The sequence below is a fragment of the Neolamprologus multifasciatus genome, chromosome 11 (genome assembly GCF_963576455.1).
Source record: "Neolamprologus multifasciatus chromosome 11, fNeoMul1.2, whole genome shotgun sequence".
NCBI classification, from domain to species: Eukaryota; Metazoa; Chordata; class Actinopteri; order Cichliformes; family Cichlidae; genus Neolamprologus; species Neolamprologus multifasciatus.
In genome coordinates this window covers 12,307,902-12,332,125 of record NC_140449.1, presented here as the reverse complement: position 1 = coordinate 12,332,125, position 24,224 = coordinate 12,307,902, and the positions used below count along the sequence as shown (strand labels likewise).

Genomic DNA, 24,224 nt, shown 5'->3' with positions numbered 1-24,224 from the left:
ATGCCCCTACTTCTCTTATCAGTAATATTACCCCATTTCGTCTCCATCCTTCTCTTCCACCACCTCTCCTCATCCCCCTTTTTCTTAGACACAAGTAGAGTGACGTGAACTTTTCAAATTGGTGTCAGGACTCTTTCCTCTACATCTGTTTTCGCGCTCACTCTTTTCCTTTGACATTATTAACAACATTTTACATTTTTTTTCTCTGCCTCCCTCGCTCTCATTCTCTCACCATCTCTAATTTATTAACATTAGTCCACATTTTTCTTTTTCTCTGTGCCCTTTCTCCACAACTTTCCCTCCATCACTGCGGTTATACAATCAGAAATTAAATTGCCTGGGTCTTGGTTAGATAAGTGTGGCTATGAAGCCAGCCGAGCAGTAATTAGATGGTAAATTGGGGACATTAACGTTGGGAAGGCAGCCTGCTGTCTCTCTCTCCATTATCACAGTCCAGACACACCTTCAAACAACTACATTTACTATGACCTTTAGCCGGAGAACCTCATGCTGTGTGGTTACATATGTGTTTGCCCATGGATTTTCAATTTCCTTTAAGGCATCTTTTCAGCATGCCTATATGCCATATGTGTCGATGTGGTATTTTCACGCATACCCATCAACAAAGTAAAGAGGTAGTATTTGTCATAGTTTAACAGTACTGGCTTTTTATAGATTTTATTTTGATAAGATTTTATATTTAAACAACTCATGTTTTCTGCCTGTTCTTTCCTTTTAATATGGACTCATAGACTCAGAGTCTATGAGTCGAAATCCATTATATCAAATTGCAGTGGTTAATTGGACACCAACATCTCTCTGTTCCATGTAAAGTGATTCATTAACTGTTAACACAAAAGTGGCCATTTTCTCAGGCTAAAACGCTGTAATTGCCTCTAACAGCCTGTTTTACTGGTCTTACTCTCCACTGTAAATAAATGGGGAAAAAAAGGTCTTTTTTTAAGTTAGTTATTAGAAAAAAGTGCAATTTTCCTCTCTAGGCAAGTACTAATACATTATGGTATCAGATAATTTGTCAGTGCTGTTAATTATAAGCCCCTGACTGTAGCTATCTACTTCGTTGTATTTATCATCTCTTTATGTGCAAAAAGGTTTCATTTTGAATTTTGTTAGCTTTACAAAGCTGTGTAGTTGACATAAAGTATATAAAACTAGAGTAGAGCTGAGGTTAATAAGCGCATACTGTGGTATTTATTGCATTACCTCTAATGAAACAGCTGTTGAGTGAATGTGTGATGTGATGATGATGCAGTGCAGCATTGTCTCGTCTGTGTTTTCCTATTATAGGTTGTCTGTTGAACCCTGTTCATTGTATGCTGTTGCGCCCTGTGTCCTGATGAATGGCTGGTAGTTTAAAGGTGGTCCAGTTTATCATGTTGTGCTAGCCTGGCCTGTCCTTTCATCTCTGAGCCTATCACCTCTCTAATAGGATTCCATCCATCACATCTACAAGCAAACAATCAGACCCAAACAATAACAAATGCACGCACACACACACTTTAACACATGTCTAAAAGGTTGAACTGTACATTAAAATACATCACCATGGCAGGTAAAGAGAACCTACAACAGCAATTCATTACGTTCCTTAAATTCACATTTCTTCAAGCTTCCTACCTGTAGTCAGTGATTGTTTTCAGTAAAGATTATGGAGATTGAGTGACTGCAACTAAAGATAAAGTTACACTGTGCTTATACTTTTGTGGTGCTGATGACAGCATCCATCAGAATATCTCAGTTCACCAAAGTAAATCTAACAATGTAACCATGAAGGGATCTAATGTTACTAACTAAAACCACAAAGTTAACTATTAAACAATAGTTACATGATGCCCAGGAAGTACGTGCAGTGGTGTAGAGAATATGTTATCATCATGAAACATGCTTGCTTTGTTGTGGCTCTTTGTATACAAGGTAGGTGAGAGGACATCAGTATCTGATGGAACAAGGAAACATAAAAGAACAAACACTCACAGAAGACAGTATATACGTACAAATTACCTGTAAGTGGTTAAAAAAAAAAAGACGCTTGAGCTCCGAGGACAGCCTGAGATGATCACTTGGTATTCTTTGCTGTTCAGATGTTCTTTTTACTTAGTCATCTGACTTTTTTTGTTTGTTTGTTTTAATAAAAATACCTCCAAGTTAATGAGCCATTGTTTTCAGTTTCTAGAAGCAGCACACCAATAAAATGCTGTCCCATATTTGTAATGAAGTGGAACATTTTGTTTGCTAATTTTAAAAAAAGGGCAGTTTTTTAAGTTTAAATCCACATTTCCATAGGTTGAATGATCCTGCTGGAGAACCTATAAATCATAGTTAGAACATGGACAGATTTATAAATCAGTGGGCAGGCTTTGTTACCGTCAGAATATCAACACCTGTCTGATTTTTGCTAGTTTTATTCACTTTACTGCCTGAATGCTTTCTTGCTTACTAATTCACAAAGACCCATAAACAAAATGTGCGTGCATATATGTAGACACTCACTCAGTAACTGATTGAGGTTTAAAGAAGATCAATCAAGAAATAGACAGAATGTCATTGTTAATATAAACATCCATCTCCCTCCCTCCATCTTTCTTCTTCTGTGTCTCTTGCCTTTCCCCCCCAAGCTTTTCGGTGTGGATTTATCCACATTACTCCTTTTTATTTTTCATTTTCCTCACATTCGTTTGTTCTTCCACCTCCTCCACCTCACACCTCTTCTCTAATCTTCCCTCTTTTTCCTCCACTTTGCAAAATGTAATCTTTTCTAACCTTATCTTGCTTTAAACTCTCATCACCTTTTTCCATGTCCTTCCCTCTTGTTTCTCACCTGCTTTTACTTCATCTGCTCACATCGCTTCTTCTCTTTTTCTTCTCGCAATTCCACTGGTACTAGACGGAAGTCATTGTACCAGAACTCCACCCTTAATGAAGATGAAATAGCCAATTTTATCTGCTTGTGTGAGAGTGTGCAAACAGCATGCCTGAACAGCACATTTAAAACATTAAATTAATTCCTTGCCCTGCTTTTTCTGCTGCTACCTAAAGTGTATATTCTCTTTTTCTTCTCCTTTTCAGGTTGATCAAACGTAGTAGGATCCTACCAATGGTCTTTCAGCTCATTATGGTAAGAAAGCAGTGATGTTTCATCATTTAGTCTTCAAGCCAGTATCTAAGTTACTTTACCAGTCAAACTGGTCAGTAAATTCAGTGCAGTTTTAAAATAAGCTCATCAAAGTTTGTATTATTGTAGCATTTCTATTCTGTTTATATTCAGTCTATTATGTCTGTTTCCTTCTTTTTGGTCTCTCCTTCCATCTAACCCTCAAATGTTTATGTAAATGAGTCTGAATAATGTTGACCTATTAGAGGGCTGGTGTAATTGACTGGCAGGTCAGCAGCAGAGAGGAGGAACGGTTAATAGAGTGAAAAGATGAACTCTGCTATTAAGATCATGTACAAGGGCTTGCACGCAAACACATGGCACGCGTCTGTTCTCAGTGAGCCATAACAGTGTTTCCAGTAAACCATTTCACCTGACCCTTTTTGCATGCGAACAATTTAATGTACCCACCAACACAGTACAACCAAACCAGCTCTAATTTATGCTTCACACAAACACATGCAGTCACACAAACGCGCACACTCAATAACTCTGTTCTGCATGGCTGCCTGTCCAGCCCCAGCTAGCTGATACAGAATTTTAAACACTGCTGTCCAACAGCCTGATTAACTCGTCTCCTGATTGTTTACTCCTGCCTGAACCAGTCATGTCTGGATCCATTAGTGCCGTCTATATTGCTCACATTTGAATTGATTTATACTCCCTGAAACTCTCTGATGTAGATTGATTACACCTGTCGCTGGTGATCACGCTTGTCATGGAGAAACTCACCTAATTGTATTTGTCTAAATGATGTAGTAGTTCTGCTTCAGACATGAAAGGACCTCAGGATGCTGGTTAGACCACGGCTCTGAACGGGGTGTTAGCCGTGCCTGAGGTGGCAAAAGACTGATCAGAGGGGATTGCTTGCAGTAAATGCTTTAACAAATCCTGCCTGGCTGAAAGTGTTCACAGTGCAGCTACACCGCTTGTGCAAGTCAGATACTTGTCCCTTCATGTGCAAGGTCCAAGTTAAACTTTGGTTTGCCGTTCCTCACTCTCCATTGTCAGCTTTATGCTTTTAGTGAGAACGTACAGTACAGTGCAGTATTTTTATAGCTTTTTAGTCTTTAAAGATCAAAATAGATTAGCTTTGTCATTTGTGGCTCCTGACAGGCAGTTTGTCCTCAGCACAAACTGATGTCATTGTCTCCAGCCGCAGGCAATTGCACATGATGAGTACTAGCCAGACTAATCACCACGTACACAGATCACACCGATGTGCACCAACCCTGCAGGCAGAGCCGGTGTATCTCAGAGAGGATCAAATAGTGAAGTGGGGGCAGAAGGGGGAAGGAGAAGTGAATAACTGTAGGAGGGAGGAGAGAATATTTTGAAAAGAGGAGAAAGATGAAGTAAGAGGAGTAAATAGGATGCGTAAGAGGGAGGTGAAGATTACACTTTCAGTCTTTAAAAACAAATAAATAAAGGTGCCTTTTTTAATAAAACAATCCACTACTTTATTAAATAATTAACTGTGTTCTCAAGACAGTATATGCAGTATAAATAACAAAATGATGACAAAACCATGTTAGATATTAGCTGTTTTGGGTTAATTGTGAAATGTTATAAGCAAACCTGTAATTTACTTATCCTGTGTCTGTCTCCTGTTTTTCTAGGCCAATAGAAGTAACGTTATCAGTGGGATAGTCCAAAACGCAGTTGTTTTGCTCTGCAATCTTAGTGAGGGCACAATCCAGGATCAGCAACCACTGTATCAACAAGGTAGAGTGTGTCTGAATTCCTCATGGAGAGAAAGATCTACATTTTCTCTCCTTTAAAAGGTACTAAATTCTTCTTATATTTTCCTGCATTGTGTTGCAACACATGTACTATTATCAAGGACACTTAGTCATTGAAAGGCATCTGTTCTGCTCACATTAGTGATTGTTATGTTACTTGTTGACATCCCTGATACCCAACCACACTGTAGTGTAATGCTTATTCAGGTCGGCAACCTTGGCTGTGTGTGCCTGAGGCGGAGGCCATGCTTTTTGTCTCTCAGCTACTGTGAATAATCTGAGATTTTCCTGTCAATTGCAAGTGATTCCAGGGGATCCTTAGGGAGAAGTCAAATTTATGTTTTTTGTTCTCTTGGTGTGAGGACATTTTTCAGAAGTCTAGTTTAGGCCTATTCTGGCCATGAAGAGTGTGTTGGGGATTAGGACTTTAATTAGGAGGAAGCAATAGTGAGGCACAAAGCTTCGGTACACTGTGGATGCCTGCCCAGAGTGTGTGTGTGTGTGTGTGTGTGTGTGTGTGTGTGTGTGTGTGTGTGTGTGTGTGTGTGTGTGTGTGTGTGTGTGTGTAAGTAAATGTTTCGGGACCCACAGTTCAACAGTGTGATTGCAACACCACAATAACACACATTTTCTCAAGTTTCTATTTGAGGACTGTGTTCATTTCTTTCTTTCTTTTTTATTCACTCATCATTCTGTTTCATTTTGTCCATCTTTATATACTTGCATACTAACTCCTCCTCTCCCTCTGTTTCCATTGGGTCAGCAATGCAGCAGTCTTGAAGTCAGCATCATTATCATCCAATCAGCACCTCTCTCAACAAGAATTTGTCAACCCAGCACTAATACTGGCCTGGCAATTAACGCTATCTCCACTCCTCTCCTCTTGTTCTCTTCCCTCCTCTCCTCCTCTCCTTTTTGTCTCGTGCTATCAGCCACTTTTCCAATCTACTCAGCTCACATCTTGGCCCCTCATCTCCTTTCCTTCCTCGCGTCTGTTCCCAGTTTTACCCTCTCCCATCTCCTCTATTTTCGGCTCCTGTTCTGCCTTCTCGTCTTTCTCCCTTGTTTTCCTTGTGGTCCCTCCAGATGAGTGTGGTGATGGCAAGAACGAAGGGAAAGGGAGAGAAGGAAAGAAGAGGAAAAGGGAGGAAGCGTGTATAATTGGGTTTTTAAGGTGTGACAGAGCGAGGAGGGGAAGGGTGGTGTTCTTGTTCGTGTGTGTGTGTGTGTGTGTGTGTGTGTGTGTGTGTGTGTGTGTGTGTGTGTAATAGACAGTGAAGAAGAGAAAAATAGGGAGGTGGGTTTTTTGTGCCTGTGTAACTGTATTTGTGCTTCTGCTTCTGTGTATCTGTGAGAAGAGGGTGTGTGTGCAGCAGTGAATGCAGGAAAACCTCATATTTGTGTGCGTGAGAGAGAGAGAGTTGGGGAGATGAGGTTTATAATTGGGCAGATTTGCCTCCGACTGAGATAATACCCCCTGGGGAATGAAGACAGAGGAAGCAAAGAGGGAGAGAAACAGAGATAGGGAGGAAGAACAGAACAACGGAGGAAAAAAAGAAGATGGCACAAAAGCATGAAAGAGAAAAGGGATGGAAAATGACGGAGGCAGAAAAGCAAAATAGGAGGTAAAAAGGGTAGCATGAAGGTGAGAGAGGGAAGCATGGGACGCACAGAGAGCGAGAATGTGTTGAATCTGGGTTGGAGACAGCAAGGGATAACACGCTAGAGGAGAAAATTGGAGGTTAAGATGAGTGACAGTTTGATAGCAGAAGAGATTTTGGGATGCAAGAGGGAAGAATAACTTGATGCCTTAGTGTGAGATTTCTAAAAAGAGTAAATATTTTAGGTGATAATGGATGATCGGCTTTAATTTGAAAACATGCAGCAGACTAAGGAAGAAAGTTTAGGCTCTAATCTGATCATACACGGATATAAAGCCTAGGGCTTCTCTGCCGAGAATAAATTTGAGACCAATTTTGCAGGCACACTGGCATGCAGGCTGTTATTTAATAAGGAAATGGTCACATCTAGAGCATGTCAAGCTCAGAAATTCATCCCAACAGTTCAGAAATGTTTGCACCTTGAGTGAACCTTGAGTTTGGTCCTGGGCCGAGTGTCAGTTAAAGTGTGCTTATCCTTTTAATTAATTAAAGAGCTCCTCAGGGGCTCTGTTTGTCTTCAGAGTTCTTGACAGTCACTGTGGTGCCTCTCAAGGTTAAATCAATCACACTTCATTTTTCATTATTTCTCTTGACCCTTGTAAGAAACTGAGATATTTCAGAAAATCTCTTCTGCTCCGATGTTATCTAGTTTCTTTCAATTTGCATTTATAAATTCCCGTTCCAAATTGGTTTCAGCATAATTTCCCAAATGCATTCTCTAATAGTTCACACTGTGTCCATATGTGTCCACTCAAAAATAATGCCCTCCAAGCATAATTTATACCATAAAAATCTGTCTTTGTTAATTAAGGGTGCAGTATTTCAATGTTTCATTGTCTTTGCATAAACTTACATGTCTTCAGAGTCTCTACAGACCCAGAAAAATAGAAAAGATTACCATGCATGTCTCTACAGATCAAAAAGAAAAAAATCAACTGTTTGGGTCTGCAGCCACCTTGAGAAGGCTGTGTTTTTTCTGTTTATGCTATAAATTTAGACAACAGACTTGGTAGCTAACTGACATAAATAACACATCATTAACTATATGTTGGTTCGCTAAAGTCAGTTCACATTAACATTAGGGGTACTCAGGCAGAAAAGGCATATCGGGCAGGTCATATTTGAAACGTAGACATGGAAGATTTGGAAGCATAAACATTGTGTGGTCCAAAGGTCTGTTATCATAGGAAATGTCACATTTATGAGTTATGGTACACAGAATTAAAATCAGCTAAAATATTATTTATTAATTATATGTACATCTTAACATCTTACATATTAAACTTAATTGTTACACCTCATAAAGCAGCAACACTGATCATTTTATTAAAGATGAAAGAATTTAGACAGTTTTTAACTCTCAGTGATGCCGCAGTTTTTTGGACCTGAAGTGGGCGGAGTTTTGGACTCAGATTACTCTGCAAGGCTCCTGACTACGGTAGCCGTAATGCTCCGACAATCCATCAAGCAGTCCGGCTTCGTAGCTTACCAAAGATGTACTAAAACATTTTATGACAGATTTCTGAGTGCCATGTACCACATAAAATCGGTTTGAGGTCAGTAAGGACAACCAGAATTCATACATAACACGCACCGGATTATAAGGCGCACTGTCAATTTTTGTGAAAATTAAAGGATTTTAAGTGCGCCTTTTAGTGCAGAAAATACGATAGATGTTTGTGTGGTATACTATACTATTATACACCACATTCTATAAGCAGAAAAACATCGTCTTATAGTTAGGTCCATATATTTGGACACAGACACATTTTGTTTTTCTACCTGTTTACAGAAACATATTTATAGTTATATAATGACCTTAACAGAAGTTATATAAGTGGACATAATGTGTAGAGCTTTCATTTGAGGTTGTCTTCATTTAAATTTGAGGAAGGGTTTAGAAGTTTCAGCCGCCCTTTTGTTAAAAGGACCACAAGTAATTGGCCATGAAATGGCTTTGACTCAAAGGCAATTTCATGGGCAAGTGTGGGCAATTCCTTCATTATGTCATTACCAATTAAGCAGATAAAAGGAGTTGATTTGAGGTGTGGTGCTTGCATTTTGGAAGATTTTGCTGTGAACAGACAACATGTGGTTGAAACAAGGATCACTTGTTTCACCTGCATGGAAAGCAGGTGAAACAAGTGATCCTTACGCTGCAGAAACAGAAGAAAACCACCATTATCCATGGTGAAGAGAGCCCTTCACAACAGCCAACCAGGTGAACAACACTTTCCAGGAGGTAGGCATATCAATATTCAGGTCTATAATAAAGACAAGACTGCATGAAAGTAAATACAGAGGGTTCATTGCAAGATACAAGCCACTCATAAGCCTAAAGAACAGCACAGGTCTGGAAAAACATCCTTTGGACAGATGAAACCAAGAACAACCTCTTCCAGAATGAAAAGGAGGAAACCCAGCAACTGGTGATGTCCATGAGTTCAAGACTTCAGGCTGTCATTGCCGGCAAAGGGTTTTCAAACAAGTATTAGAAATTATTGATTTTAATGATTAAAAATCTAATGATTTTTACTAGTAAAAGATTTTATTTTCAGTTCTTTGTCCAATTACTTTTGAGCCCCTAAAAAGAATGGATTGTGTTAAAGTTGCCTCTGCACAAAGACTGTAGGTGCAACCATTACTTTTTTCTCAGTTTAATTTTAATGTGAATTTTGACACAAGAACATAACAAAGAACAGATGTGATTCTTGGAAGAGCCAGCTGTAGGACTCAGGATGACTGAGGATAAGGGCTGAACAGATGGAGTGAAGGGCAGGCGATGGTGGAAGCATGGTTGGTTGGATGGACAAGAAGCAGCGAGCCATAGCAGAAGCAGTGTTAAGTAGGGGTGAAGGTTTGTCTTTAAGGGTTAGGGTTAAATATGCAAACTATTGCATCCCATATCTTTTTCTTAACACCTTCTCTTGACCTTGACGTAAAATGTCATAAGGCCCCCAGGAAAGAAGAGGAATTTATGAAACCATAACCATTTGTAAACACTTACATTAGGCTTTATAAATATGCATCAATGGCAGATGCGGCTCATTAGACTTGTACAATGTGGAGAAAGTTTTGGACCATTCCTCCTACAAAACTGTTTTAGTTTATCCATATTTCTAGGATGTCTTCAATGAACTGCTCTTTCCTCATCGTGCCACAACATCTCACTTGTTAAGGTCAGCACTCTGACTTGGCCATCCCAAAACATGAATTTTCATTCTCTTTCATCCATTCTGTTGTTTATTTACTAGTGTGATTTGGGTCAGTGTCTTCTTGTATCACCCAGGCTCTCCTAAACTTCAGGTCATGAACTGTTGCCCTAAATTGTGCTTTTAAAAGTTCAAGATACAATTTTGAATTAATCAGTCCCTCCATCAGGCCCCGAGGCCAAACATAGCTATGTGGATTTTTGCCAGAAAGTTCCAATTTTGTCTCATCTGTCCAGGAAATATTTGTCCCACAAGCAAACCGGAAATGTGCTGCTTTATTTATTTATTGTTGGACAGCCTTTGTGACCTTCCATTAACACCATTCCTAGTCAGTGTTTTTCATTGACACATAACACAAAGATTTAGCAAGGTGTAAAGCTTTCTGCAGGTGTTTTGCTGTCAGTCAGTAGTTGCGGTATTGCTGTGATATTTACAGATTGTCCATTTACTCAGTTAGTAGACAGCTTGTTTCAGTGCCAGCTGATGCATACCTTTGCATATGCTTTTGTAACTTTTCCACCTTTGTCCACCCTTAAAAAGCTTCTGTTAAGGTCATTTTAGTGTAATTAAGGAGTCATTTACAGAAGCTTGTCTTGTTTAAAAAGAGCATACTTGGTGAGTAGTAATGATCAGCAAGTATCAGCAGCATAATACACAAAAACTATCTAAGTGGGACTGTGTTGTCAAGTTGCATTAACAGGACAAGTCTTTTTTGATTGAACAGTCAAAAGTAGAGCAGCTTGTCTAATTAATTATGAGACTGTTTGACAGTGTAACAGTACATCTCGCTGACAGCAGGCAAACTTAATGGCTTTCTAGTGTCTGCAGTGTTGCACTTTCACTCTCAAAAATAAACACACGACATCCACAGTCTAAATAAAGATCTGTTGGAAGACGAAAACAAAACTGGGTGTATTTTCCCTAGTGAAGACTATGATTTAATACACATGGTTATATAACTAAGTTTTCGTGCACAGAAGTAGAAATGAAGGACAAATCTGGGCGTATTGATTGTCTAGGTATTGTTATATTTATGGGCACTGCATGTGTCATGTCTTCACTGTGACTATCCTCTGTGTCACTTTAAATTTAATAGTGATATAACATGGGTTTGCACTTTAGTAGGTGCTATTCATAGCTTTGCAAGAGGTAACAACCTCATGTTGTACATTGGACAGTTGTGTAGGGAGAGACTGAGTGAGGTGAGAGAACAGACAAAAAAAGATAAGAATGAGTTTTTGGATGAGTGTGTAGTGAGTTGTGTTGCTGCCTCTGCTGCCCTTATGTACTTTCTCATTAAGGGACTGTAACCCTGCACAGTTCAGTGTCGTATTCAAACAGTTTGCTCTGATGTGCAGATTGGTAATAACAACATGTTAATTGAATTAAGCTTGCATATAGGCAATCAATCTGCTCTGTAGCCGAATCAGAGCCTGAAGTTACAGATATTTATGGGTATAGTCTAATTTTTTTCCAGCTATAGAAACATTTTTGGTTCACATGAACTTAAAGATGTTCTTGTGAATGTAATAATGTAATTGTGGTAATGTGCGTGAATTGCTTTTTGTTTCTCTTTGTTTAATAAAATGTATCGTGAACACAGGGCCCCTCAAAAAGACAAACATCTAATATATAGATCATTATAACATATAGAATATATTAATTGATACAATTTGTATTAAACTGGTTAAAGATTTTTGGCAGTTAAAGTGACAAATTAGGTTCTCTTATATTATTATCCTTATTTTTTATGTTCATGGCTTAATAGGTTAACAATTTATATAGGCTGACAAGTTCCCAGAATGCACTGGGCATATCCAAAGCTCTGCAAAGATACAAGTTACCAAGTAACCCAAGAAAACTAAGAAATCATAGTTCAGATACAATCTTCTCCACTTTTTTTGAATACACAGGGCTTATTGAGGTGGTGGTTTGTACCCTCTCAGAAGCTGCGCTTGCTCATCTAGATAGAGAGGAGCATGCTGGAAGGAAGGTCGGCCACGTTGTGCTACAAGCTCTGTTGGAACTGCTTCACAACGTCCTTAAGCAAACATCAGTTGTTGTCCGCTCTGCCCTGCAGGTATGAACACTCAGACACACCTGATGAACACAAACTTTACAGCTGACTGATGTCCCTTTGTGATTTCATCATGGTCCTCAAAGATGCACAGAGAGCAAACAAGAACTGCCATGTCTGAAAGATCATCGCTAGTGATGTGAGCTGGTTCTCCACCTACAACCCAGCAGTTTTCAGTTAAAGAGTCACACCGGAAGAGATCCGGTGCGCACACTGCAGAGGTGCAAGTACAAGAGGAAATAACAGGAGTTTAACTGAAATAGCAGCCAAACTAGAAACTGTGTGAGCATACCAGAGAAGGAGATCATGAAAGGGAGATCATTCAAATTGAAATCAAGTGTGTTTTTTGATATTTTTATGGGCCCATTCCCCTAAAAGAAACTTAAAGAAAACTAAATATTAAGGAATCCAGGCATAATTTCAGTATCACACACTTTCAAAACGCTCAACGGTCCTTGCAAAGACATCCTTAAAGAGCCACAAGCCTTAATTTAGAAAATAATACAAAATTATTGTTATTTGTTAGTTTCTCTTGGCTTCATCTTGTGAAATTGGTCCTTTTAGGCTCATGCATGTCCTACAGTGATTCACCACTTTTTGCCAACTTCATCTTTGGTGAGTGCAGATTCACCGACAGAATCACAAAGTGTACTTCCTCAAAATGTTGCCCTTGTATCACGTCCCTGAAGGCATGTGTCTGTGTGTGTCTGAGTGTGTGTGCCCCTTGAAGTATACAGTGAAAGCTAGCAGGTTTAAGCAACTGCAATATTGAAGTTGTGGACTCAGGAGAAAGGGTATGAAGTCCTGAATCCCTGGGACGCACGCACACACACACACACACATAGCATACACAGAGGGGCCTGTCTGGCTATGTCCCTGCGGCCTCATTATCACCGCTGGCTTTGTCCTTAGCTTGCCTCACTACATACACATCCACGCGCACACACTCACACTCTTGGATTGGCACACACACATCAGCCCCCATCTCCCCATAGTGTGCACCCCAGCCCAGCACATACATATTAATGCCCGGACAGGGGGTGGGGGGACTAAAGTGAAGGCAGGGTAAAAGACTGGGTGAAAGAGAGGACAGAAAAAAAGAGAAGGATGGGTGGAGAGATAGGAGAGACTGAGATGGAAAAGGCAACAAGCAGAATCTGCAGCGGAAATCAATTCTGCGAGAAATGCAAAGCTCATTAAAAAGAAAACTTCTGCCCAAACCAAATTCATTTGGGTAATAAGGTTGTGATAAGGAGAAAGGACGTGACTAGACCGCTTTTCTCAAAATATTACTCAGTTGGTCAAGAGGGAGCATGTCAGAGATTATATACAGTACACTACAGAAGGAAAAAATAGGACAAGCGTAGCAGAGACTTTGGAAAAGAGACAAAATATGTGCTGTTATTAATCACATTAGCCCGTCACTAATTGGCCTGAAGTTCCACTACAGGCAGGAAGTGAAGTAAAATAAGCCAAAGTAAGTCATAGAGGTGCTAATAATGAGGGGCAAAAGAGATGACGCCTTAAGAATGAGATGCAAAAATAACTTTGTGACAAAAAAATGTTCAGCTTATGTTATCCTGAGAACTTAAAGAAGGTTTAGAATAACATAATATGTAGAAAAAAAACAATTCCCTGTCTTCATCTATCAGGGTGTCTTTCTGTGTATGTCTCAGTTTGTCAGAATAAGTCTTGGCAGGTCCCTGGATCCATCGTTATTGACTGTCAAATCTCTATAAATGATTTAATGTGTGTGTATGTGTGCGTGCGCGCCTGTGTGTGTGTGTGTGTGTGTGTGTGTGTGTGTCTTTGCACGTGTGTATAGAGCCAGAGGCTATCTTGTCCAGCAGCAGAGACGGAGGCAGCAGAGAAGCTGCTCCTAGCCAACAGACCCCTGAGCCAACTCAGCACACACCTCATTCACATGGTGAGACCAACACTCACAGATCCTGTGCGTGTCTGCGCATGTAAATGTGTTGTATGCATATATATTTTTTATGGTTGTTTCTGTTTGCATGTTTATATACATGTAAATATATGCTGGATACAGTGGCAAATATTGTGTTCTTTTACATAACACGTGTGTGTGTATGTTTTTTAAATGCACTATGTTGTGCAGAGCTGATGCTCAGGTGGATAGGGCACATATCATGGGCTAAAATTAGTCACATATACAGCTCAAAGTAGGTTATTCTTTAGTTATACACTAGGTCTCCAAATAAATCAATTAAGATCAGCAAAATGATCAGCTGCATCTGCATCTTGACTAAGTATGTTAAAATCTAGAGAAATATCTCACTGCACCACACTGTATGTGTTTCAACTGGACAGTTGAAAATGCGTCCATGGACCATCTAAATCCTTCAATTAGAAAAGCTGTGTGCTCCGTGAATATTGTGTGTCTATTTAAAACTGATGATTGTCTACATTTACTGAAGTAATTGGTTTGCAGTTATTACAGTTATTAATCCCAGGCATGTGCAGTGTCTGCTGGTACTAACACAGAACCTGATGAAGTCTAAAAACAGGAAGATAAGCATTGCAACAGTGTTGGCCTTTCGTTATCTCTGCAGCCAGTCAAACATCCATACCCACTGACACTAAACACAAATAAATATGTGATTAACGATATGGCGCCTTGCAATGAGATCGCACCAGCTGGGATGCTCATCAACATGTTGATGTTCTTGCCCCTGAGTATTTAGTAGTCATTAGTACATTATTATATGACACTCGGTACTTAGGCCAAAAAGAGAGGGTGCTATGAGGCAGCACACTTCTGGGAAGTCTCCGCCAGAGAGATGAAAGAGGAGGAGACTGTGGGGGATTTAAAAAAAAAAGAAGTCTCCAGGGATGGAAACAGACACTACACTTGACACATCGAGTGTTGTGTGGAAAAGTAGGCTGACCGAGCAGCTGACACACCCCCAGCCTTTGCATATATCTATAGACAGTGTTGGGGAGTAACGGAATACATGTACCGCCGTTACGTATTTAAAATACAAAATATGAGTAACTGTATTCCGTTACAGTTACCGTTTAAAAAGGTGGTATTTAGAATACAGTTACTTTGTTGAAATAAATGGATTACACGGCGGTACTGTTTGGACTGTCAGGACTGTTTGGGTTTTGTTTGACAGCTACGTTCTGTTGTTCCAGGTGGCAGCGTTACGGTTGCCATGGTTACAGGGTGACGCTCTCGCTCTGCGTGTTTCCTGGGTGAGAGAGGCCTTTTTGTTGTTGTTGTTTTGCTAAGCTAATGGGCAGAATGCAGAATGTAGCATCATGGGCAGTGTAGTCCGTGCTGCAGGGAGAATGGACTGCCATACTCGTTATGTGTCTGTGAGCGCGAGGTGGGAGAAAAAGGAGAGTCGAAAAGTACGAGCTGTCATTGAGCAAAAACGGGAGCTGGAAGCATGTAAATATAATAATAACCACTGCAGCCAAGAAGAGTGCCTGACGAGCCCAGTTGTAAGTAAGCTATTAAAACTCGACTGTACACCGTGTTCGTGTTTTCCTCCGTTGGAGCAGTCTTTCAACGCCTCTCTCTGTCTCTCGCAAGCAGAGTTGACCCACACAACAAAGTAAAGCTATTTTTCGGCTACTAGCCCTACACGGAACCCGTATTAGTCAGAGGTCCCTTTACTACGGTTCGGAGCCGCGGACCTTCAGTAATAGTAATAAATCACACAGCAATAGTACATTCATGTAGTTGTAAAATGCATGATAATATGTTAAGTAATCCAAAGTATTCAGAATACGTTACTCTCATTGAGTAACGTAACGGTTACAGAATACATTTTAGGGCATGTATTCTGTATTCTGTAATGGAATACATTTTAAAAGTAACCATCCCAACACTGTCTATAGATAGATAGATTGGAATCAAAGTAAAGGTATGAAATTCTTCTTGGACTCTGGCCACATTGTTATTAGTCTCATTGTCTATTCTCCCATTTAGTATCTTTTGGTTGTTGTACTTTCACACTGACAATGACAGAGGATACAGACAGTATACTTTCTTTTTTTTAAACAATGATTTATTGATTTTTTTGGAACAACACAAACGGCAACAAATCAGCACAACCAAATACAAATAAGAAAAAGAGAAGAAAAAAACCAAATACAGGTACATGAGTTACAGATGTACATGTCTGGGTCAAAATATGTACAGTGTTTCACATTTGAAGTCAAGGGAAAGAAAAAAGAAAAAATTGGGGGAGAGAAAAAAAATACAGACATTAATTATTGCGTTTAAAAACAAAATGTGATCCCCCTTTATGTAATAGCACAGCAAGGTCACGAGGTTGGTGATCAAGCAAAGGCCGCCATATCCTACAGAATGCATCACAATTGCCCTTTATGATGGCACTAAGGCACTCCATTGGCAGCACTTGTGCATTTCTCTGTACCATTGTGTAACAGTGGGGGGCTGTCTCTGAATCCACTGAAACAGTACACATTGCCTCGCTAAATGTAAAAGTTTACCTAACAAAAGCATCTGTACAGAAGACAGAGAGAGCCCTTCTATAGACAGACCCAGAACGAACAGCACAGGGTTCAGTGGGATCGTCTGGTGAAAGATTGAGCGAAGCTCTATAGCAATATTTTTCCAAAATCTAGTAATTAAAGGACATTGCCATATGCAATGGTAGTAGGTCCCCACATCCGTATTGCACTTTACACAAAATGGAGAAATCTGAGGATGAATTTTATTTAGAAACTCTGGCGTACGCTGCAGTCTGTGTAAGATTCTGTAATGGCTTTCCTGGAGTCTGTTACACAAAAACAATTTCTTGGCACATCTAAAAGTTTTGGACCATGCTTCTGCACTAAGCTGAACTTCGAGGTCGGTTTCCCACCAAACCCTGTCCTTATCAGTGGTTACAAAATTCAAAGACAATAATTTCCCATAACAAAGAGAGATAAATTTCTTTTTTATGATTATTTCCTCATTAAATTTAAGAAGAAAGCTTTCAATAGGATTCAAAACAGGTTGATTGGCTGGAAATTTAAGGGAATTTACAAAATGCAGTTCTTGCAGGAACCCAAAGAAGTGTTTCTGTGGTAAATTATATTTAATTTGAATTTGATTAAAGGCCATAAAACTACCCCTTTCAAACAGATCACAAATAAATCTTATATTTTTAGAATGCCAATCATCAAATATACTAATGCCAATACCTGGAGGGAAAGCTTTATTCCTAATTAGAGGCTGTAGACAGGATACTTTTATGTTTTGTTGACTGCCAATTTTACTTGGATTCAAAAGTTACCTGGGTGCTATTATTGATTCTACAGATTTTAAGATCCAGTACACATAGTAAAAAACTTGATGCAGAACCTGAGTATCCAAAATAGAAACATGTTCTCTTATACTTTAATCTCTGCATGTATTCACTGATTATCTGTCCATGCAGCTGTCTGCTGAGAACCAGGAAATCTGGGAGGAGTCTGTTCATTGTCTGTCACTGCTGGTCCAACTTTACTGTGGAGAGGGTCCTGACTGCCTGTCGCCTTCCTGCTTACGAAGCTTCTCGCATGTGCTGTGCACTCGCATGCACACTGAGACCCCCCGAACACAACGTACAGCTCTTAAAATTATTAAACGACTAGTAAGTAAACATCCACACAGACGGACAATCAGAAAAGCTTAACTGAACACACTGACATTTTCACGTACACACGCTCATCAGAGCTCATGAATATTTTATTGGACGTATATTTTGTGTTCCATTTGTGTTGAACCTTGGTTCTATATTTGTAATTTGAGAGCCCTGCAGATTTAACATATTGGAATTATAGACACATACATATATGTGTATAAATTATACAAACACAAGAGTCAGTTCTACTGTGCTGCTGTTCTGAAAATAACGTGTACTTTCACCCAAACGAGACTGACAGAGAGAGCAAGGCAGAGAGGGAAAAATGTTGGGCTTCTATCTGCCTGTCACTCTGTTCAAGTGTCTGTCCAATTTTGTCTCACAGTCAGAATGATTTGTACTACAGACCAAGGCTAGCCTGTAGTACAGTGTACTGCAGTAAAACACATTGAAATTTAGTAAGGCTAAGGCTCCCCAGACAAAACAGAAACATTATTTTAATCTGGTAGCAGTGGGAAGGACTGAGCAGCTGCAGCTGGCATTCAGGATTTAACAAGGTGACAGTTTCTTAACCCTGACAAACAATAGCAACATTTTATGTGTCTAAAACAATTTAATATTAATAGGAACATGCTGTGAATTGAGTGAAAATGTTGGCCCACCTCCTGATTCATTTGAATTTAAAACCTTGTTAAAATGTTAACTAAACTGCCAGTAAAATATTGTCTGACTAAGGCAGTTAGTTGTGCAGTAGTTAGATATTTGGTAGACATCTTACATGCTTTGCTAGCAAATGAGTTCACATTGAATGTTTTTGTGTTAAAAGATTTAAGCCCAGTGCCAGCCCTCGGTGGCCAAGTAGTTTACTGTTCGTGTGACATAGCCGCAACCCGGGTTTGATTACTTTCTCAGTTCAACCTCACCTTTCTACCCATCAGCCATAAAAGGCTGATGGGGTATTGTCTTCACCCTGCCAGGTGGGTGGACGGTGTGGACACCCAAGTTTGTGAATACAATGCAAACTTGAGAACGAAGTAATGGAGCACTTTCAGATTGATACCATAAGTGCATCTACTAAAAATCTCTGACAAGTTGGAATCTCAGTGACTTTGAACTCAAGGTCAGGGGTCAGAGGTCAAGTGTTCCGAAAATCTTCTGAATGTGAAACAACGTAGGAGTTTCAAATTGACACCTTAGGTGTATCTACTAGGAGGCTGAGGGGTATCACTGACTGCCATCGTTATTTTTAAACCATGATGTCAGCATTTTCTGGACATTAATTGCGTTGTTCTAGTTGTAGTAGTTGAAACTAGTTGAAACTTAACCATACTTAAGAATAAGTTATTTAAGTGTGTTGATATTGGATTTTTAATCAATCTAGTCTCTGAATGTAACACATTGAATTTAATTTAATTTACTGAATACATATCTTTTTAGAGCTTAATGCTAAAAAAAAGAGGCAGGGTTGGTGAGTCGGTCCAGCATAAATGCATTTTAGGAAATCAACATGAAGTTAGAAAAAAATAGCTGATTGTTCAGCAGACCCCTATGAATTATGTAAAATGCATTTCTAATGTTTTGGCTTGGCCGCAGGGTCATGAGATTCTGCATGTGGGATACAAGGTCAGCTGTCACCCTGAGATCACATGATCTGACTGAAGGCTGTGCCTGGAAGCTACCTTGTGTGTGTGTGTGTGTGTGTGTGTGTGTGTGTGTGTGTGTGTGTGTGTGTGTGTGTGTCAGAGAGAGAGAGAGAGAGAGAGAGAGGCAGTGTTTGCATGTACTCGTGTATTTTTGATTCCTCTTACTAATTATTTCTAGCCACCTGAACCACCCACACACACAAACTGTCACACACGAGCTCTTAGTTGTATCTCTTCCTCTTTCTGTCTGTCACACCACATTTGTCCTCATGTGAAAACTCCCTTATTACTCCCCGTGCTAGTCAACAAAGTAACATCTGTGTGTGTCTTCTCTGTCCTGATCACCACCCTGGGCAACAAACACACATCACAGCAGTTACTTTCAACTATGTAGCAAATGAGAATATGTAGCTAGTGGATGAGTCACCAAGCAGCATCCCGCACGGAGTGAGCAGCAGAACTCATTTATTTGCTTAGAAAAAGCCTCTGTGTGCATTTGGTCATTTCACTCATTACAACAGTTAATTTAAAAGATTTCATTTTTAAAGTTTGGCTCTCTCTCTCTGAGTGCTTGTTCTAGTTCTCCCTCTCTCTTGCTCGCTATCTCTCTCTCTCTCACTCTCTCATTCTCTCTTTATAGAGTGCTTAACAAAATTATTAGACCACCTGTCACAAAAGAAGAAATCTGTGAAAAACTTGATTAAAAATTACTGAGTTAACTGAACTGGATCTGCATTTTTATACCTAATATTGAGCCGGCACATTGGACTTCTCTGAACAGTCAGAAATTAAAGCATGGCATTAAACAACTAAAACAAATTTTTCTGTTCAGGTATCCAAGTAAATAATTGTTGTTTGGCATTTTAATTAAAATATAATAATATGTTTGTTTTTTTCTAATTTGTAAAACTGTAAATCAAAAACAATTCATATTTATAATATACATATAATTATATTTTACAATTAGAAATATCATTTTGATTAAAGAGTGTAGGCATACTGGTGGATTAACTATTACAAAAACATAAAACATGATACAATGTATCAAATGTATCAAAACATATCCATCACCCACAACATGCTTTTATACAGAAGACTCACATTCTCTTTCAAACACACATTTACACCCTCAGACAAGTGTCTGCCCTTCAGAAAAAAGCTTTTTAATTATTTTTCATTGATTTCAGGGCTCTGATAATCTCTATCAAAGATCCTGCTAATAGCTTGGAAACTACAAGGGAGAGGAAATGAAGAATGTATCATGTTAGATTTACTACAATTTTCAACTTGTCTGTCTTTCATATTTGAGTAACAACGTGCAAAGACCTACACAAAAACAAAATGCTAATTAGATTTGAAACAATACGTTTTTGAAAATAATAGGCATTTATTATCTTTTTTAAAATAATATAATTTCTCAGTCTTTAGAGTTATTGGTCTTCCTCTGGCCTCTCAGTTTATCATGTTCAGTCCCTTCATGTATATGCAAAATATCTTTAACAAACTCAGTTCACACAAAAACTCTTTAAATCAACTTAACTCTAATTTAACTTTTTCAGCAGCTATAACGTTCATTGATCTGATATTTGGATATTTGCATATGGATATGTGAGCCGTGGTTGACATTGTCCTGTTTTTTTACTTGTGTCCTGAAGCTTCGTCCTCTCTCACCTCCAGAAGCTGAAATGTCAAAGTACATTATGTCCAATTATTGTAAGCTTTTACGGTGCTCAAGCCAAAAACATGGACATTTATTTATCTTTTAGTCCCTGTTTGTTTCCAGCTTAGTTAGACACCCATTAGAATTTCCTTGGAAGCTGATGATTTCATTATGACCTATTTTCAGTGGGAAAACTTTGTGGGATTTCCTTTACCTGCAGGATTGATTTCATCGAGATAATTTCCCCTGTCATCAGTGACCAGTGATATTTGTGCCAGAGAATTACTAAGCAGAAGGGAAAAGTTTTGGTAGTTATGTTTCAAGCCTTGCTTTTGACTCCAAGATAATTCTCGAGATTTTTTAGGTTAGAAGCTCTGCATTTTTAGACCTGAGTATTTAAAATAACTGTAAAACAAAAAATTATTCCTCACTAGACTCTTACTCAAACGCACACACATACAGATCACAGCAGTGTCTATATCTGTGCACGTCTCTCTTTCTTCCTCTGTCTGATCTCAGGTACGTTTTTCCTTGTTTGAACTGACTGTTGAGACAGCCCTGCTGTCTTTCTGAAAGGCCACACGTCTGCCTGTCCTCTGCTGTCTGCCTTGAACGCCTCTCAAATCACTTTAAGATCAGTATTATTGAGTTAGGGTTGGTTGGCGAGAGATGGAGACACATGGAGGATAAGGAGGTGGTGGTGGTGGTGGTGGTGGTGGTGGGGGGGGTCTGGAAAGCAAGGATGAAGGTTTGGTAAGTAGGTATGTTTACGTGTGGTTTCCATGCAGACATAAATAGCCCCTAATCATGATGGGAAATTACAAAAACTATGTGTTTGTGAAAACATGAAGTGCAATTCACAGTTTCACTTACAGCTTTTCACTGCAAGCTTCCTCCAGATAAAAAATTCAGTCAATCCCCCCCACCCGCTAATGCCTCTCAGAAGAAAGAATTTGTTGGGATCCTTTTTGTTAATATTCAGAAAGACAACTTCCTGTTGAAGAAGTAACTTTACCGTGAGAAGTTATTGAATTTTTTTTTCTGTTTTTCAAAAGAGAAAAAGAGAAGAAACATAGAAACAGTTGACATTAGAGGGAGTTCCCTCCTGTCTCCATATTCCCGTCAGACTGTCCAGTTTCTAGCATCATGTGCCCCACCGCAGCCCCCTCTTTGTCTCCTCCTAACCCCGTTTCTTAGCAACGAGCATGCTGTGTCGCCACAGAGACACAGGTGATGATGTCACTGGAGATCAGAGAAAACGCATCCAACAAATAGACGGGCACATATACACTCACACATTAAACATCTGAAGAGACATACGCCGAGGCATTTTTTATTCTTACAATACCGTTTTTGTAACACAAACTTTTTCAGCAGTATGAAATAAGACCTTAACCTAGCTTTGTGTTAAACCGGCGAGAACTATTCTGTGTGATCAGTGAACACACCCTCACACAAGCCTGGGGTCCAGGTGTTCCTGGGTGGGTGAGGAGCCTAGACATGGTGTGAAGAGACATGTCAGGACAGGAGTAAAACCAGAGGAAAGACAAAGAGCAGAGATAAATAATGTAGTCTGAGAATTCAGTGAGGGGGAAAAAAGAGATATGGTTGTAAGCTGATGCTTTAACCTAGTTTAATGTTCTGTAGCAGAATAATTAAATAGATTTATAGATCAGTAGAATTATGAGTAATATTACTATCAATAAGAAGAGTGGTCCTATGAAGAATGCAGCCACAATTCTGTTTTAAATATGGCTTTAGACAAATCCTTCATCAAGTCACTTACTTGTTTCTGTGATCCATTAGGATCCCACCAGCTTCAGCTCTAACCATGGATACTATTCCTGGCGTCATCCATACATTTATATGTATGTGCGGACTTAAACGAACCCACTCTTCTTAAATCATTGAAGTTCATAGAAACCTTACAACAGGACATTAAAACAAAATGCAATGATGAGTTTTCCAATGATCCAAAGAACATTCATTCTATAATGTCACATCAATTACAGCCTTGAGGGAAATGAAATTCATCTCAAGGAGTTGGATGCTTTGGAGTGAAAAAAAAAAGGCATATATATATATGTGTGTGTGTGTGTGTGTGTGTGTGTGTGTGTGTGTATATATATGTGTAATGTATATGTATATTTAATATATATGTAATTAGTCAAACAGACCACAAAAAGAAACATTATATTAAGTATTATTTTAAGATAACAAGGGTTAAACAGAGAGCTGTGCCAGAACTGACTAAAGGTTAAAGTTCACTTTTTCTCTGCTTTGAGTGATGTGCACATTTCACCACAAACTCAGTAAGTCCATAAGTAAAGTGTCATCACTTCTTATTAAACTGTTTCAACAGCGTGTCACAATCTGTAAAGTAACTCACTGCTCTTATACATGCAGGCTGGAGTGAACATTTATTCAACCTGTGTCACTCACTTTTTTCAGGTTCAGGCTACGGACAGGTCAGATTGGAGCGAATGTCCTGAGGGGGCGGAGCTAATGAGTCTACTGCACGATATGACCACATCTAACAGGTGCATGTTTCTGCTGTTTGTGTGTGTCTTTTAGAGGATCAGCTCATTATCCATCCCAGTAATTTGATATAACACAAAGGCATCAGCTGCTACCCAACTCAGGATCCCCCACTTCCTGTGGGATCCTGAGATGATTCCAGGGATACAGTCGTAAGAAAATGTCTGTGAACCCATTTGTATTACCATGATTTCTGCACTGTTCTTGTCTGATAGAAAGTTACTTACTAGATAATAACAGAATACTTAGTTTTAAGATATTTGCTGTCAAGTACACTAATTAAGGAGGTGAGACTGTAAGTATGGGTTGTTGAGGTGCTCAACAAAATCAAAATCTGCTCCACTAACAAAATATTGGTTGGTTTGAACTTTTGATAAAAGTATTACAGCAATACACAACTCTGTAAAAGACTGCAGAAGGATTTTTGAAGATCTGGATGTTCATCTTTATACAATAAGATAAACTACAAATGGAGGAAACTTAAACACCAAATAAGATTGGTGTCAATAAAAAGCCATGAAAAAAGCCATATGGGCCAACAAAAAAAGAGCAAACATACTGGGAAACACCAGCGCCTAAAAATAATCTCAGTGGCACGTCCCACATTTCCAAAGAATCCCACTGATGTCTCACAGCACTTCAGAGATGTGAGCAGAGGAGACAAACGTTTTAAATTAAATGAAACTTAATTATTTGTAAGGGAAAACAAGAAACTTAAGCCAACAACAAAACCTCATCCCAGCTGTAAAGCACAGTGGAGCAAGCACCATGGTTTGGAGCTGTTTTTCTACATTATTTCCTGGACACATTGCGGTCAGTAGAGAAACCAACTGAATTCAAAATTGTAAAAGAAGAAAACAAATAAATAAAAGCTTGACAAGACTGAGTCATGTAACTTGAGAATGGTTCAAAC

General features: G+C 39.2%; 1 protein-coding gene across 1 annotated transcript in view; it reads left to right on the top strand.

The window, feature by feature from the left end:
- Positions 1-24,224, top strand: part of ulk4 (unc-51 like kinase 4) — an 83,011-nt gene that overhangs the window by 52,541 nt on the left and 6,246 nt on the right. Inside the window, exons 30-35 of the mRNA XM_085176488.1 lie at positions 3,088-3,136; positions 4,792-4,897; positions 11,701-11,867; positions 13,690-13,791; positions 17,285-17,479; positions 23,225-23,313. Of these exons, the coding sequence (XP_085032614.1) occupies positions 3,088-3,136; positions 4,792-4,897; positions 11,701-11,867; positions 13,690-13,791; positions 17,285-17,479; positions 23,225-23,313 (708 nt within the window). The remainder of the gene's footprint in view (positions 1-3,087; positions 3,137-4,791; positions 4,898-11,700; positions 11,868-13,689; positions 13,792-17,284; positions 17,480-23,224; positions 23,314-24,224) is intronic.